We start from the raw sequence: 17,519 nt of genomic DNA, 5'->3' as shown, positions 1-17,519 counted from the left end.
TACGTCTTTAAGAAAATCCGTTGCACTTTGAAGACAATGAAGAAATTAAGGCCCAAAAGTATGTTTATTAATAGAACTATATGCGCTCAAGCCGAACGTTAAAACGGGTTTAAATTAAAAGCTGATGAGGGTTCATTGCATGTTAATCTGGCCGCAAATTACTGAAACAAAAAGAACAATCGTGTTAGCGAACGGTAATTTTTCATGGGTTGGCCGTACCTGATTTACATATGATATATAGATAAAAATTCAGTGAATCTAATGAGTTGCCTTCGAAATGAAGAAATACGATGCTAATTTGAAACTAGGAAATTATCGGTGATTTTTTTATTCTTTAAACGATAAAGAAGGACTTGAAGTACCCTTCTCCTTCTTTTTCAGAAAAGAATGATATCCTATCTAGGCACCCGTTTGGTGAACATCAATTAGTTTGAATTGCTATGAACATATAAGATTTTTTTAAAAAAAAATGTATGTTGGTTTTGCACCATCCACGTTTTACTCGACAATTCTCTCTTTTTTCATCAAGGATCTTATCATCTGCTGATCTTTAGACCTGTCAATCGGGTTTGGTTACACGGATTCTAGTCGGATTGTGTAGCTTCAGTTCAATTTGTGTTCGAATTTTGTACTTGAGCCTGGTATGATTTAATAAGGTTCAAATCACTCTATGATTCTTAGCGTTTTTATATAATGATATTTCATCATAACTACTACTCATTGTCCTTTGTCGTGATCGTGATGAGTCCCTGAAATAAAGATTCTTAGTAATAAAATTTGGATATATCGTAGCGATGATTATTTTTAATTCAGTTTGATTTTTATAAAAAAATAAACAAATTAGTTTTCAAAACCGAACCGAAACCGGTTCAAACCGACCAGTTTTAGTTCAGTTATTTTAGAATCAAATCCGGTTTTTTTAGCTTGGTTTTTTCAGTTTGGATCGGTTTTTTTCGGTTTGGCTCGGTTTTTTCGGGTTTTGGTTCGGTTTTTTCAATTTCAGGCTTATAAAACCGAAACCGAACCGGTCAAATTTTTTTAAATTCTAATCAGTTTAGTGAAATTTTTTTCACATTTTGATTTTTTTAATTATTTTTTTTAATTTTCTTAATTTAATTAATTTTTCAATACCCTTGACAGTATTTAAGCTCCGCCGTTAAGCCATCCATAACTTCTGCATGCGCGACGCGAAGTATAATAACGACTTGGCTAATGCGCCTCACGCGCCTTTCATATGGGTTCTTTATGCTATTTAGTCCAGTTTGGTCCTTCATTCCATTTTAATTATGTGATCCGGTCCCTTATCTGCTACTTGAGGTAATTTAGTCCGTGATTCTTTCCTGTTTAATTGGGTTTTCACGTATATTTTCTTGTGATGCATAGATTTACCTCCTGACATGGTTTGCATGGAAATTGGATGAATTGTCTAACCAAAATTAAATGGATTGTTAATTTGAAATCCCTAGTTTTTCTAACATATTAAGAGGATTCTAAATTAAATTTTATAATTTTTGCGTGCAAGATTTATGATCTATGGGTAGGTAATGTTTAGGTTTCTATTTATTTTTTTCTTAATAGCTTGGGTTTTAAGATGATTTTATGTAACTTTGTTTTCAATACAGAACTTCTCAGCAAAAGTTTTTAATCAGCAACAAAACTTGTAACATGCTAGCCTTTTTTTTCTTTTTTTTTTTTTGCTAGGATTAAAATAAATCAATAAATGTTTAATTTTAATTTACATGTGGTCGTGTCCATGTGTGATTCGTCTTCTTTGCATGCTTAATGTACCAACAACCTGAAATTTTATAATTAGTTACTGTTATGTAAATTTGAGTCCATATAGATATAGGGCTCGGGATCAATTTGGTTCCTACAACGGGTCTTTTCATGATTTTCTAGAAAAATTTATTCTCTTTAATTATATTTATTTTTGATGTGCCACTAATTTTTGTATCTCACAAACCTAGCTGTGGATTTAAGATAAGGTCTAAGGTCTAGTCTTGTTATTTTGTTGATAAGCTCACGAAGTAGGATATAGAAGTCAGCATAAAGGATTGGGTAAAGGCCATAACGTCGTTTAGAACTAAGTAAAAAAGTGAAAGGAGTTGGACCAACATTACTGCGAATGTTTTGGGCCTGTTCCACCAGAAGACAGTACTTATGGCGGGACTATAATGTTCGAGCTAGTGTTAACATAAAAGTCCTCTGGGCCTTGCGCTGATGAACGCATCATTAGGAACCACTAGGGGTGATCATTTTCGGTTCGGTTCGGTTTTTACCTTTAAAAAACAACCAAACCGGAAGGCAAAAAAAAGAAAAATAGGGACCCAAACCGAACCGGAACCGGTCCAAACCGACCGGTTTCGGTTCGGTTTGGGTCCGGTTTTTTAGGTCCAAAACCGGAAAAACCTATGGTTATTTTTCTGGCTTCGTAATGGGCTTTTAATGGGCTTCGTAATGGGCTTTTAGTGGATTTCTGATGGGCTTATAAATGACATTAATAATATCTAATTTTCTTTAAAAATTCCAAAGTATATTTAATTTTTTTGCCACTAAATATTCATTTATATTAAGTTGTTATTGTCAATCTTGTGTTCAATATATTTTTTACCTTTCTAATTTTTTTCTCCTGCTTCAAAAACATTTAAATAACACATAGTCACATATCAATAAGTTAAAATCCAAATTAATCCAAATTACAAACCAATGCCTTCAAAGGGCTTAAAGAAAAAACAACAAATAACATTATAATAAAACAATATTGTATACTTGTAGGAGGAATTTTGACTTGGTCGACAACCTGAGGCAAGATTGAAGTTTCATTACCGATAAATATCAAAGATTTGAATAAGAATTTGCTATATAAATAAAGAGCACAAATCCAGCAGTAGTATAGCTTACTAAGACCAGAAATAAACTGGCATCATCATTCATGAAGCCCAATATTGTCAACATAATTATCTATCATAAATCAAGCCACACTTAATATCAGCACTAAAATCAAAATTGTGCATTACCAATACCTTTTTCTTTATAATCAATCTTACCAAACCCAACCTGCAGAGGAAAGAACTAGTTGCACCTACTCTAGCAACAATAACCAAGAAACAGAATTATATCTTGGGTTCCATCAGTTCCATTCAGAATTGATGTAGATCAAACAATCAAATCTAGAACCCAACAGAAAGCAAGAAAACAGTACATTATCTGTGCCATAATATTGAACTATGTTTTCATGTTCAAACCGACTTAAAAGAGCAATCTCCTGAAAACGACAGGGAAAGTAAATGATCAGGAAAATAAAAACAAAGTTGTTGATAAAAGATCAAATCCAGTTATATACCTCAGGATAAATTATTTTTTGTTAGCAAAGGGTAGAGAATATTGACACACCATAAAATAAGATAAACATTAACTCACCTGCTCAAGTTGATAAATACTTTGTTTTCCCTGACTTCCCTGATCAAGCAGTGAAACCTCTTTGACAACAAAAAAGAATCCATCGCTGAAGGAGATAAACAACCAATAAAGCACAGTTTACATGAAATCATTTCTTTTGATAAGCAAAGACACAAAGCATAGCATGAGTTTCTTCAGAAATTCACCCTTCCAAGCCACACTCAAAGAGATTTGAAAACTATTTTCCCAGCAATCGGCTAATCCATCTTTGTCAGACTATGTTTCATGTTTCAACTCATATAAACTAATTCATAATCATGCAATATCTCAAAGCTTAAGCCACAGGGGTCAATTTTCAAAAAGCTAACTTTAAATACAAACTTTTATTGGCAGTTCCAAATTCAAATCTACTAGTGAGAAAGAAAAGAAGGAAAAAAAAATGAGGACATACTGTTTGCGCTTGATTGTCTTCTGAGAATCTGAGACAGGGACAACGATTCCAATTTCCTTTGCAAATTGTGTTCTTTTGTCCACCTTCATTTTTACATTGTTCAAAATAATTAACACATCAAAATAGAAAAATAGAAACAATATAAAATCAACAAGCAACAATTAATTAAATCTGTAATTACATGACAAGATTACCTGAGCGATGTAATCGGCTTTGATAGAAGCAATAGATTGAAGAAGATCTGGAAGTGGTAACAGTTTCGCCACCTCACACGCACGACGGTTTCTTTCGAGATTCGAAGAATGGTCGTCCGAGAATAGCCTAAGCTCGGTTACTGGTGAAGAGGAGGCGGCTGTTAATGGGAGTAGGGGTGATTGGAGGGGGTGGCTGTGTCTGTGAAGTGTGAAGGGTGAACTGTGAATGAAGATTGAAAGGGTTGAAGAGGAGGAGGCGGCTGTATGAAAGGGAAAGCAAAAAATGGTCTGCTAGGGTTATTGAAAGGGAAAGTAAAGGGAGGAGGCGGCCCGCTTGGTTTATATATATTTTTTTTCATTCCTAACCCGAACCGGTTCGGTTCGGGTTGGCCGGTTCAGGCACACCAAAACCGGAAACCGAACCGAACCGGACATTTTCCTAAATATTTTAACCGGTTCAATCGGTTTTTTTTATCGGTTCGGTTTTTTCGGTTAATTTTTTTCCGGTTTTTTCAGTTAAATCGGTTTTCCGGTTTTTTTGCTCACCCCTAGGAACCACCGCGGGGAAGGAAGCGCCGACTCGTAAAAACTAAAAACTGAGAGAGGGCAAGCGCCTTGTAGAATCATCGCATCTTTCTAACTGTGTATGCTTAGCATCCCAAAAAAGAAAATGAGAAGGAAGAAAATCTAAGCAACCGTTTGTTTGCTGGAAAGTAGTTTTTTTAAAAAAATAAATTCTAGAAAATTAAATTATTTTCTGATGTTTGGTAGTGTAATAAAAAATAAATTGGAAAACACTTTCTAGTATTTGGTTATGTCATGAAAAATGAGCTGGAAAATAACTTATTAATATTTTATTTTTCTCAAGTTTATTAAAATAATGAGGAACAAATCTTATAAATTAATGAGAATAAAATTCAAAAAATATATAATTTCATAAATTATCTCAAATAAAATAAATAATAATCAAAATAATACAGATCAAATCTAAAAAATAAAAATAATAAAAAGATGAAGAAATTAAAATAATAACAATTAATATTTCATAAATTATTTCAAATAAAATAAGTAACAATTAAAAGAATGAGGATCAAATTTGATAGATAAAAAATTTCAATAAAAAAATGATAAGGAAAAAGCAAATAACAATTATAAAAATGAGGATCAAAATTAATATAAAAATTAAATTTTAAGAGATGAAATTGAAAAATAAATATTTAAAACAAAATATATATAACAATCAAAAGTTTGAGGATCAAATTTGATATAGTCAGCAAATAATATGACATTTCTAAATTTTTCACAATTTTTAGAAAATGTTTTCCGCCCAAATTTTCCAGGAAAACACTTTCTTAGAAACTAAACTAAATTTTTCTTTGACTGAAAAGTGTTTTTCGTTGATCAACCTTTCTAATGACAAATATACACAAAAAAGTTTGAAAAATAATTTTTTAAAAAGTGAATTTAAAAAAAAAAACAAAGCATAAATACTTTGCTCTTTAGGTAGGCCCAGACAGATGCCGTTCTTCCCCCATCATAATACCTTCCGATCTCGAGTTTTGTTTCCTTTAGGAACATTACAATTCTTTATTTGCAATGTTATTATCTTATAGTATAAGGGATAGTTATCATGAAGAATGTTATCTACAGCTATGGTTGTATATGTATTGGCATGTTGCATCGTCTTCTTGCGGTGGACGGTGGGCACCACGGACCATCACCGCCCAACAATGATCATGGGAACGTGACTTGATTAATTGATTTTTCTAAATTGTGCAATCACTTTTAGGGCTCGTACCACTAAGCTTAGAGCTGGTGTTTGAATTTATAATAATAATGATAGATTAAAGTTTTTTATTTAAAAATATATCAAAATAATTTTTTTATTTTTTAAAAATTATTTTTGACATCAGCATATCAAAACGATCTGGAAATATAAAAAAAATATTTTATTTTAAACAAAAAAAATCAAAATTTAAAGGAACGTTCCTAACACGCCACAACAACATCGTGATTTGAAGATGTTGCATTACATTTTTGTTAACTTCAAAAGACACGTATAGAGATTATGGAGTGAATGAAAATATATGTTTTACAGGATTTTACATGAGTTTGTGAAAGGAAACAGGGGGGGGGATCGGGGGGGAAAAGGGTGAAAGGATCTGAATAATTATCATTACATCTTTATTTTAAAGCTAGCATAACATTTATAGAGGATAAAATTGTCATCTTACTAGCATAGTATTTAAGGCTGGAAAACTGGAGGGAGGAGAATGGACTGTGGAGAAGCGGAATCACAAATCCCAATGCATTTTCCTTTGTTTCTGGAGACCGAAGGAGGGTGAGGGGAGGGGAAAGCAGGAGACCATATTTTACTCCATGGCCCACACAAATCAATCTCTGCAATCACCAACAAGGTGGATGTTTGCTAAAATGACCATTTTGACATTTCTGAATGCTATGGTAGTAATTGTTTTAAAGCCAACCCGATAGGCACACCCGAGACCCTGTCAACTCGGAGCCAAACTTAATCAGTCCATGTTAATGAAAAAACAAAAAAACCTTGTTGATTCGCTGATAAATTCTAGTTAATCTAGTAAAAAAACAAGTCATCAATTTATTAACTTTTATTTTTATTAAAACAATTTATTGAATCTTATCTTATCCATTCAAGTTATGTTGAAATAGTTCTACGTTTTGTCTTGGATATATATGAGAGTTTAAATGAGATCATTTTTCTTTTTCAACATGCAAGAAAAGGTGAATAAAGGTACATGGGTTTTATTTCAATTCAGTTTAATTTTAGATTTTTGAGTTTATTAGACAGTGGTTTAAAGTTAAAATATTGTGTTGAGGTTTCTAGTTTGTTTTTTTTTTTTTTTTGCAAGAACAAGTTAAAAAATTAGTTTTTAGGGTTTCAAAACTTAGATTCTAATTTTTTTTATCGCCTAAGATGACTGAAAATTTCTCTAGTGGATGACATAACATCCAGTATAATTTTTTTTTATTTTAAATTTTAACTAATACATTCTCTCTATTTTCTAAATTTGTTTACTTTGGTTTTTTTAAAATGATAATTAATCTTTTTAATTGTTTCTTTGATTTCATAACACTTCAAAGAAATTATTGTAATTTATCTATAATTATATTATTTCTATTAAATTTTAAATACACAAGTTGTACTTATATTTATAAAAAAAATAAAATAAGAAGAGTAAAAATAAAAGATTTGCATGTACATTTATTGATTCTCTCTCCGCCAAGAAATACCAATTTTCTGCTCTAGTATTTAATTAATGTTGAGAATTACTTTTTAATTTGTTAATTTATATATTTATCAATTTATTTTATCAAGCACAAACACTATCTTTAATTTAATCTTTCAATTAAAAAAATATATATAATATCAGTAAAAATATCCATGATGCCAGTCCCTTATTCTCTTACATTAAAAAAATAACTTGAACTGGCCAGTACAGACAACATTAATAATGTACCAATCTTTTCACCGCGTTTCTTTTTCTCCTGCTTTTCTTTCCCCTCGCTTTCCTTTCCTATCCATTCTGGCTCCCAGACATCACCTAGATTTTCCTTCTAATTTATCTCCAAACTGGAGAGTATTGTCTCCGTGCAACACGAGGGGATTATCTCTCTGCATTTTTACCCCCGGACCCTGCGTTCCATCGTGTTCCAAGATAGTGGATAATGTTCCTCACTCTCCTCAGCTCCTTTCCAAATAACATGTCTGCTACTCCTTATATTCTCGAGTTAAAGAATCAACTAACCATGGTTAGTTGTGGACACATGATATGTTTTACGACGACAAGTATAAAAAAAGAATTTTTTTTCTTTTTTACAAGTATATATATATAGCAAACTAAAATGATAAAGTGCATGCATGTATATAATAAATAAAATATATATATATATATATATATAGTACGAGGACATACTTATTAAAAGGCAAATAAAATAGACTTTAAAAACTTGTTATGACTCTATTAACGTTTAAAGTCTGCACACACGAAATACAAGCTTAATTAGTGCTCGTGATCAAGAGCTAGAGCAGGAAAGAAATACTGTATAATAAATATAGCAGAATATTTACAATATATCAAAAAAATTGTAGACACTATAATATAACACCGCTGGTTCCTTGATGTATGTAGAATAATCAGGCCCAGTTGATCGGATACATAAATTATTTCAAGCTTTAACTCTTTTTAATTGTCATGAATTCCGTAAAAACTAATATAATTTACACGAATATTAGGTTATATAATAAAAAGTGTCCTGTGACAAAAAAACAAATACGAAAAAAAAAAAGTCACCAATAACTTGAGTTGACGCAACAAACACCACATTTTACACGTTAAAAAAATATAAAATCCTGATCATTGAAAGATCACCCTGTAGATTGGATTTGACCGGAGATGGACAAAACTCAACTGACTCCACGATCGGATCGGGGCAATAAGAATTCGACAACCCAATTCTACTTTGTCGATCGTTGGTGAGTCACTTCAAGAAGAGTCATGATTTGTGCAAAGAAAAGTTTTTCTAAAGCGATGCAACATAAATAAATAATATAAAAAAATGCATTGAATTACGTGCCCTTAATATTGACGTTGAATTCGTTAAAAATTAGAGTTCTGCAATGAAATTCTCCAGATCTTTCCACTGTTGATGAAGCTACCAGATAGATCATTTCTACGATCAATAGAGTTCTGCAACCATTTTCAAAATATTTACACGGTCAACCAAGCTAGAGAGAAAAAAAAACTATAGGATTATTATGTTAGGTAATGCTTAGTACATCTTTCATTCTTTTTTTTTTTTTACGTGGGTGTCCGGGTCAGCTTGCGCGCACTACGACTAATCTCACGGTCCACTGAACACCTTACAAACCTAGTGGACATGTAAGGCACCACAAGGATGACAGACATTCATATAAAAACTCGAACCTAGAAGCAACGGAAAGAGACAAGCCCCTCCCACCACCCAGCCAAAACCCTCAGTGCCTTTCATTCTTATTTTAATATTTATGGTTGGCCTACTTAATAATAGTTAAATGGGACCAGTTACGGTAAAAATAATAAGTTTCAATACATCTACAGTATCATCTCTGCAAAAATTAAGCAAGGTGGTGTATGCAATGGTAAAATAATATAAAAACAGTTATTTTATATTTTTTTAAAATAAAATTTATACTGTAATGGTAGCAAAATTGTAATTTTAGATATTTTTTTGTGAAATGAGATTTTTGTATTTTTTTTACTGCAACAGTTATGTAATGGTTATAAATTTGTAATTTTTTATTTTTAAATTTTTTTATTTACACTTGATATATTTTATTTATTTATTTTTGACACCTTAAATATTTATCATTCTACACTTGTAAGCTTATATTAAATGAAATGATAAATATTCTACATTAAAAAAGAATTATTTGATATTTTTTGAAAAAGCTCATGTGTTTATTTTTTTTGCCAAAAAAATCTATATTTTTTTTTCTTATCATGGTATCCTCACACTCTTTTAAAAGGTGAGACTAGTATCATTCAGGATTCATGGCTGTCTTTTTCAATAAGTATTCTTTCTGGAAATTGAATTTATGTTCTCATTCTTGTAGAGATATAACAGTACCTTAACCGTTAGACCAATACTTTACTGGTCCAAAAAAAATCTATATGATCATAAATAAAGTGAACATCTTTTGTATGGAAAGATAAAAATCTAGTCACTTATTTAAATACAACGTTTTGAATTTGGTGAACATATATAACCGATTAAATTGTTAAAAATGTATTAAAAAAATTCTTTCGTTACAAAATAGAATTACCGTGTTGAGTTTGAATGGAAAATTCTGATGCAATATAATTTTCCTTATAATTGAATTTTACTAGTATTGATTATTGAATCACTTCCAATCAGCGATGTTTAAAAAAAGCCACTTTAATTAAATACAAATCGTCTACAAACAGCAGCTCGGTAACGTGCCATCCGAACGTGTTTATCATTTTCCAAACCCCAAAAAAGCATACCCCGCCACCAATTTGTTGACTGAACGGCACTTAGCCACTTACCCCCAATTAGTACAAACGTGTGGGCTCCACTCAACTCGGCTTCACAACACGCCATCGTGTAAGAGATTTGAACTCCGAGTCAGCACCATCTCTCACCTGTCTCTCCCTCCTCCTTATAAACATCTTCCCTCATCTCCTCCCTCGAATCCCCTCTGCTGTTATCTCTCCTCAACTTCCTAGCCAAAGTTCTTTCACCTGCAGCCCAACCCCCCCGTCTCTCCCCTCTATTTGCTACTTAGCCATGGATCATTGCAGCAAAACTTCTTGCAATTCAAGCTCTCCTTTTGATTGCCTCCTTTTTGGTACTTCTTTTTCAATCTTATTATATTATACAAATGCTAGTCTCTTCATTCCTGTCCAGGCTCTCTGCTCGCATTGTTTTGAATTGTAATTTTCTTTTTAAACAGATTTGGATGACACCTTGTATTCTTCTAAGCTTGGAATAGCAGAAGCTCTGAGAAAAAACATTGATGGTAAATGGCCATTTTTAATTATTTTCATAACCTAAACTAAAAATCTTAATTACTTCAAATATTTTTTTCAAGAACTGATCAAGATCGTTCTTTTTATGTAGACTTTCTTGTTGAGAGATGTGGGTTTTCAGAGGAAAAAGCTCCGAGTATCCGAGTTGAGCTCTTCAAGACCTACGGCAGCTCTCTTGCCGGTTTGCGAGTAATTACTCTCTAACAAAGACATAGTAAAAATAAAATATCTTTTTTGTCCCTGCCTTCTTTAATTATTAACTGCTCGAACTTATATATTCAGGCACTAGGATATGGTATTGATGCTGATGATTATCACAGGTTAGCAAAACAAATCCTCGCTCAAATTGCTTAATTTCACTTAGACTCTGTTTCCAATTCAGAACCAAAAAAAAAACACACTGAAATCAGTTTTTTAACTATTTATATTCATCAACAGTTTCGTGCACGGAAGATTGCCTTATGATTTGATCAAGCCAGATTCTCAACTACTTAACCTCTTGCGTAGCATCACTCAAAGGAAAATTGTAAGCCTGGATCAGATAACATAAAATTGACTCATCCCATTAAATTCTATTTTGTGATCAAGATTGTATTCCTGTTTTACGCTTCCAAGCAATTGATTAAATTTTTTAATGTTTTTGTTGGCAGATTTTCACCAATTCAGATAGAAATCACGCGATCATGGCCCTAAAAAGGTTAGGGATAGAAGACTGTTTCGATCAGATCATATGTTTTGAGACTATGAATCCAAACCTGTCTAAATCGAGTAGTCCTGACGAGTTCCCTGTTCTACTTAAGCCTTCAATGGATGCCATGAAAATCGCTCTCCGTGTTGCAGATGTTGATCTTCGCCGTACGGTAAGCCACCATTTCTCGGGTTTTTTTGTTTGATTAGTTTTCATCCTTCATTTGTTTTTGTTTAACAATAAAAAACATTTCTGAAACCCGATCCTACACTGTTATGTTGCAGCTGTTTTTGGATGACAACGTGCGCAATGTAGCAGCTGGGAAAGCTTTGGGGCTCCGTACTGCTCTGGTAAATTTACCAATCAATCCCCTTGTAGTCAAATCAAAGAAAAAAATTAAAAACCATACTAACCCCTTGTTAGAATCCAATTTGCCTTTGGCTACTGAAATTCAAATTAAGAAATCTGCCAACTTTGCCAATTTCTTATTATGCACAAAAAAACCCGCACTGTGTTTTTACCACTTGGAAAAAGAGGAAAATGCCCGTGGCTCGAAAGCTCAAGACCCTTACTTTGCGGGGCCAAAAGGTGTCCTGAAAAATCAAGGGCCCTGATTAACCAGTGGCCTATCCATGACGTCAACAGAAGAGGTAGCTAAATCAGGGGCAAAGGCATTAACGATGATGCTTGATTTGGCCTCAACATCTGAAATTCTAAGAACTAGATTTAGAAATTCAAAGCTGTCCCTCTGAAGCAATTAGCTTTAATTTTGTGCTGTGAGTGCTTAGTGGCCATTTAAATTTGTTTGAAGTCTAATACCCGTGCTCGTGTCCTGATGTGATTATAAAGGTTGGAAAAACCGTGAAGAGCAAAGAAGCAGATTACGTGTTAGAGCATATCCACAACCTGGCTCAGGTAATTCCAGAAATTTGGGCGAGAGGAACGGATAGTGGTGATCAGAGGATCAGCCGCACCAGGAGTGAAATGGACGCCGTTCTCACAGCTACAACCGTCGGAGCCTAGATAAGACACAACAAATCAAGACCTCTTCTTCAAAGACTGGGTTGGTGTCTGTACATATCAAATGTATCTTTCATGTGAATAACATATATCTTTCATGTGATCTTTCATGTGCATAACATAGCAAATGTCGTCCCTGTCCCTGTCTGATTTGTTAATTATGTATTAATTATGAGTGTAAATGCTTCGTCTATGTAATGTGATAACTTGAAGTGAATATCCATCCATCCTACCGGTTACCAATAACACTCGTTGGCATCCTATTAAAATTGATTTTTTTCTAAATTCGGGTGTCAAATCAGCTTGGTGTATAACATAAATTAAGATTTGTATGTTTTTAGTTTCTAAATCTAATTCGGACATGAAAATAATTCATTAATAAAACCATGCTTATTGAATTAACTTGATCCATTGATGCAATTAAAATTTATATTTATTTTTATTAAAAAACTTCGTTTAATGTGTTTGAACTTCAACACGTTAATATGATTCATGAATTATCCACTAAATACTCAACATTAATTGTTATCAAGTGTCATGCGTAATACACATAACGCACAGAAGACTAATGAATTAAAGGAGAGAATTAGCGTTTAACGGAAACCATGAGAAGATTAAAAAAAAAAAAACCCTCATTGTCGAGCAATTCGAGAAGCTTCCAGCACGATTGAGGTAGATTTAACAAAAAAAAAAAAAAGGCATGGTATTTGTCCCGTCCAAGTAGGCCCATTAATCATGTATTTGGTGCATGTCACCCAAAAGGGTATCAGACAACGACATCGCCGTTGTGTCATCTTAGGTGGTAAGGGACGTCAAGAATTGTTTTGAACGGTGGAAACGAAAATGTGATGCACGTAAAAACTTGTATCCACCCTCAAAATCAAGGTGGTTATCCCATCCATGGCTGTCCCTTTCGTTCTTTGAACTAATCACAATCACGTATTAAATTAACGCTCCTGTCCTGTGTGATGTTGCTAAGCAAGTCAGCAGCAACAGCTCCCATAGGGGATTACCAGGTCATTGCCTGTCTTACCGTTAAGGCTTTAACCCAGATTTTTAAAATATTAGAAATTTTTTTGATATTGTAATTAAATTTAGTAAAATAATTCAAAGCCCTAATATAACTTTTTATTTAGCTTAGCTAGAATTTTAAATTAAATCAGTTTTAAATTAAATCATGTAAGAATTGTCTTAATATAAACTTGTCAGCAAACAAGAAAAAAACATAAGAAGTTAAATTCATCCTAATTAACTCATTAAACTTGCAACCCAAATTATGCTGAGTTTAATTTTAATTTTTTTTACCATGCGATAAAAAATTAATTCACAATTAATTTAGTATTGAACAGTAAAATAAATAATATTAAATAATAAAATTAAAAAAAAAACCAAACAAAAACAAAAGGCATTTAAAATATATAACAAGGCTTTTTTTTAAAAAAGAGACACAAACCACATGTTATCTGAAAGAAAACAGTGTTCTCACTAGGAATTAAGCCCGCAGCTTTTAGACACTAACCCGTGTACTAACTCATTTAGCTATAGAACAAATATACTTTTTTCAATAATTAATATGTTATTTACATCAGTTATTTTAGTTGTTTTGATAATTATTGCTTTTGTTTGGTGGTGTTGGCGATAAGGACTAACTGCCCGTTAGAATGAGTGGGCATCGTTAGTTGATGTACTGTGGAGTTCACACTTGGTACGAACATGTGCTCCTGCTTAGTTTATTTGCTTCTAGAGATATCCTTGGAACCGTCAGTGAGTGCCCATAACTCAGCCTGTATTTTTCTAGTCTTAAAAATACTTACAATCTCTATCATGCGGTGATATGGTTTTAGACCTTGCAATTATAAAATGTCAGGATATTGCCCAGAAGAGTTTACTGGACTAAGCTCTCCTGCGAGATCTGACCATAGAAGGCCAAAACAAATTGAACATGTTCATGTACTCCGTCTCAAAATTGAAGTTAACTTTCTCCTCGAAGGAAAACTCAAATTGAGTTGCCTAACAGTCTGTGCACCAATAGAAATTGAAGTTCATATTCATGTCTAAAAATTCAATTAGCTTATGGGATGCACAATCGATTAATTAATTTATCCTAACAATCTCTTCTATTTTTTCTAGTCAAGATAGTTGATAACTTATACTTGATTCTTAGTAAGTCAAAGTTACTCGTGGCTAGTTCCTTTAAAAAATCTTTTTTAGTAGAGGTAGAGATTCTCTGATGCTTAAATAAATCTTTTTTCTAGAGAGAAAAAGTACAAAAATATTATAAAAAGAGATACTTTAAAAATATATATGCATTAAAAAATAAAAATTATAAGCATTTGTTTTGAAGGTCTCATGGTATATTTATAACTCATAAATCTTATTCTTTTGTGAAGATGATAGTGTAATTACCTTGATAATATTTAATGACAGATAAATATCTCTTGCATTTGTATTCATGTTCAATGGAAATAAAATGAGTTCTTGAAGGATTTTTATATACCTAAAAAAATATAAAAAGATTAAAGTTTAAGATGTCAAATATAACAAAGTTTATGAAAGTTAAGTTCTTTTCCGAGATTATACCAAGAGAGGAAGGTCAATAAAGAATTGGACATAAGGGAGTTTTTAAGGTAGTTAAAAATAGGTTTATTAGTTTACAGTATGAACGCAAACAGGAATATATTCTCTCAGTAAACAAGAACCAGGAAATTGAATTGGCTATTTGTGAACTAAATTAAAGAAAGATATTTTAGTTACAAGGAAGAGAAAAGGGTAAATTGCATTTTAAGGGTTACTGCGAGCATGATCATCAGACATCAGTATTTATCTCACCTAATCAAGATCCAAGTTGCTTACTGGACCAGCAGTTTGCTCGCGGAAGTGGGCCTTCCGTATCAAACTTTTAATCGGAACTAGAGGATCGTTCCATTTCAGGCCATCCATTTGAACGGTGTGTTTATTTTTTGAAAAATGATTTTTAAAAATATGTTTTTAATTTTTTTTATTTATTTATCATTAAGAAATTTAGTTATCAGAAAACACTTTCCGGTCGAAGAAAAATTTAGCTTGGTTTTAGAAAAGTGTTTTCCTTTTATTTTAGACGGAAAACATTTTTCGAAAGTTGTGAAAAATTTAGAAATATCATATTATTTGATGATTATATCAAATTTGATTCTTAAATTTTTGATTGCTATATATATTTTGTTTTGAATATTTATTTTTAAATTTCATCTCTTATAATTTAATTTTTATATTATTTTGATCCTTATTTTTAAAAATTATTATTTACTTTTTCTTTATTATTTTTTAATTGAAATTTTTTATCTAACGAATTTGATCATCATTATTTTGATTATTACTTATTTTATTTGAAATAATTTATGAAATGTTAATTATTATTATTTTAATTTCTTCATCTTTTAATTTTTTTAATTTTTTAGATTTGATTTCTATTATTTTTATTATTATTTATTTTATTTAAGATAATTTATTAAATTATATATTTTTTCAATTACATTCTTATTCAACTTTTTAATTTGTAAGATTTGTTCATCATTATTTTAATAAATTAAAAAAAATAAAATATTAATAAGTTATTTTCCAACTCATTTTTCATCACATAACCAAACACTATAAAATATTTTCCAACTTATTTTTCATTACATCATCAAATATTAAAAAATAATTTACTTTCTTAAAATTTACTTAAAAAAAAATTCCAGCAGCAAACAAACAGTACTAAACCAGGCTTTCTGACGTAATTAACGATTTGCTTCATGTTGTGCACACGCTAGCCGAGTAGCAGTGGACAAAAAGAACGGGCAAATCTCATAAAAAGCCCCCAACCTATTTTTCATCTCAATTAGGTCCTCAACATCTATATCTTAATAAGGATAAATTCAGGGTACTGAATTAACAATATAAATGCATGGACAAGCTATAACGCATCGTAGAACTCTGGCAAAAAAAAACTAGGATCTATAGATTCTATATTGCTATATTCATAGAAAATGATGTAGATATTATATAAGCATATGAAAAAGAAAGAGAAACGTGCACGCACAAGACAGGTTTTGCTTCTCTTATAGTTTCCTGAGAAGAGATACAATTACAACAAATATTCACGTAATCACAAACACATGATGTTACCAGATCACAAGTCATAAACTTGCTTGCCGGTGAACTTGACCTCAATTGGGCTAGCATTCTTTCCGATAGACCTGAAATTCTGGCCGACACCTTGGCGCCCCGGGTTCACCTTCTCAGGGTAGACACCATCCTTGGGATGCAAGTACTGAACCTCTCCATTGGGGAACACCCTGTAAAACTGGTACTTGATCTTGTACTTAGACCTTAGCCTAGTTCCAAGGGCCAAGCACTGCTCTTTCCTGGCCAACTTGAGCAAGTTAGGGCCTTCCCTCATAATGGCTGCACCCCCAGTTGGCATTTCAAATATTTGTTCCTTGGGGGAGTCCCAAGTGATCACATAAAACTCCTCTACCTGGGCTTTCCTCAACAGTCCACCGGTGCTCCCACCAAAAATTGGTGATGGGGTACTTGGGTCCAACTCCGGTGGAGTAAATCCCACTGGAGCCTCTTTTGTAGCTGTTTTTCCCTCTACAGCAGCAACCTTAAAGCTTCTTTGTGCCTTGACATTAGAGATTGGTAAAAAGGATGATTGTTTCCATGGAACAATGGTTTGGTTGCTTGATTTTAGGGTGGAGAGGGTCGTGGGGGTGAAGAGAGAGGCTTGAGTAGCCATTGCCATGAAGGATTGGAGATTGGAAGGTGTTGAGTGATATTGGTGATTTTGGTCTACAGGGGCGTCTAGATTCTAAGATAGAGAGAAAAGATTATTGATCAAGGTGCTTGTGTGATTTCCGATGGGTGGTGTATGTGTGTGAGTTTGGATAAGGCAATATGGAACGGACCAATTAAATTTCTTGAGCTCTGACACGTGGTCTCATCAACATCTTGTGTGTGTGAGTTTGGATAAGATATGGACTGCACCAATTAAAAATCTTGAATTTGGTACGTGGGGCTCTCCAACATCTCACTTCCTCGTTTCCTTCTCTTAGCAATATCTGTTTTTTTTTTACTATATATCTTAATGAATCTTTATAGATTTTAAAATTAATAATTATGTAATTTTTTTTTGATGGCCATTAATATTAACAATCACATAACTCCAATCTAAAACT

General features: G+C 32.5%; 2 protein-coding genes across 2 annotated transcripts; one reads left to right on the top strand and one right to left on the bottom strand.

Moving 5' to 3' along the window:
- Positions 1–10,249: 10,249 nt before the first annotated feature.
- On the top strand, positions 10,250–12,567 carry LOC7467483 (uncharacterized protein C24B11.05). Its single transcript, XM_002312489.4, has 8 exons — positions 10,250–10,432; positions 10,538–10,603; positions 10,705–10,802; positions 10,896–10,933; positions 11,052–11,139; positions 11,264–11,473; positions 11,586–11,651; positions 12,151–12,567. Exons 1-8 carry the CDS (start codon positions 10,372–10,374, stop codon positions 12,322–12,324), a joined length of 801 nt encoding a protein of 266 aa, XP_002312525.1. The 5' UTR covers positions 10,250–10,371; the 3' UTR covers positions 12,325–12,567.
- A 3,755-nt stretch (positions 12,568–16,322) lies between these two features.
- Positions 16,323–17,204, bottom strand: LOC7467482 (photosystem I reaction center subunit II, chloroplastic). The gene has a single exon (XM_002311582.4). It carries the CDS (start codon positions 17,084–17,086, stop codon positions 16,472–16,474), a length of 615 nt encoding a protein of 204 aa, XP_002311618.2. The 5' UTR covers positions 17,087–17,204; the 3' UTR covers positions 16,323–16,471.
- Between the last annotated feature and the right edge of the window lie 315 nt (positions 17,205–17,519).

The sequence above is a fragment of the Populus trichocarpa genome, chromosome 8 (assembly GCF_000002775.5).
Source record: "Populus trichocarpa isolate Nisqually-1 chromosome 8, P.trichocarpa_v4.1, whole genome shotgun sequence".
Taxonomy (NCBI): Eukaryota; Viridiplantae; Streptophyta; class Magnoliopsida; order Malpighiales; family Salicaceae; genus Populus; species Populus trichocarpa.
This window is presented reverse-complemented; position numbering and strand designations above follow the sequence as displayed.

Coding starts and splice junctions, on each gene's coding strand:
- LOC7467483 (XM_002312489.4), top strand. CDS start 10,372: ATGGATCATTGCAGCAAAACTTCTTGCAATTCAAGCTCTCCTTTTGAT. Junction 10,604..10,704: donor TCTGAGAAAAAACATTGATG/GTAAATGGCCAT, acceptor CTTTTTATGTAG/ACTTTCTTGTTGAGAGATGT. Junction 11,474..11,585: donor ATGTTGATCTTCGCCGTACG/GTAAGCCACCAT, acceptor GTTATGTTGCAG/CTGTTTTTGGATGACAACGT.
- LOC7467482 (XM_002311582.4), bottom strand. CDS start 17,086: ATGGCAATGGCTACTCAAGCCTCTCTCTTCACCCCCACGACCCTCTCC.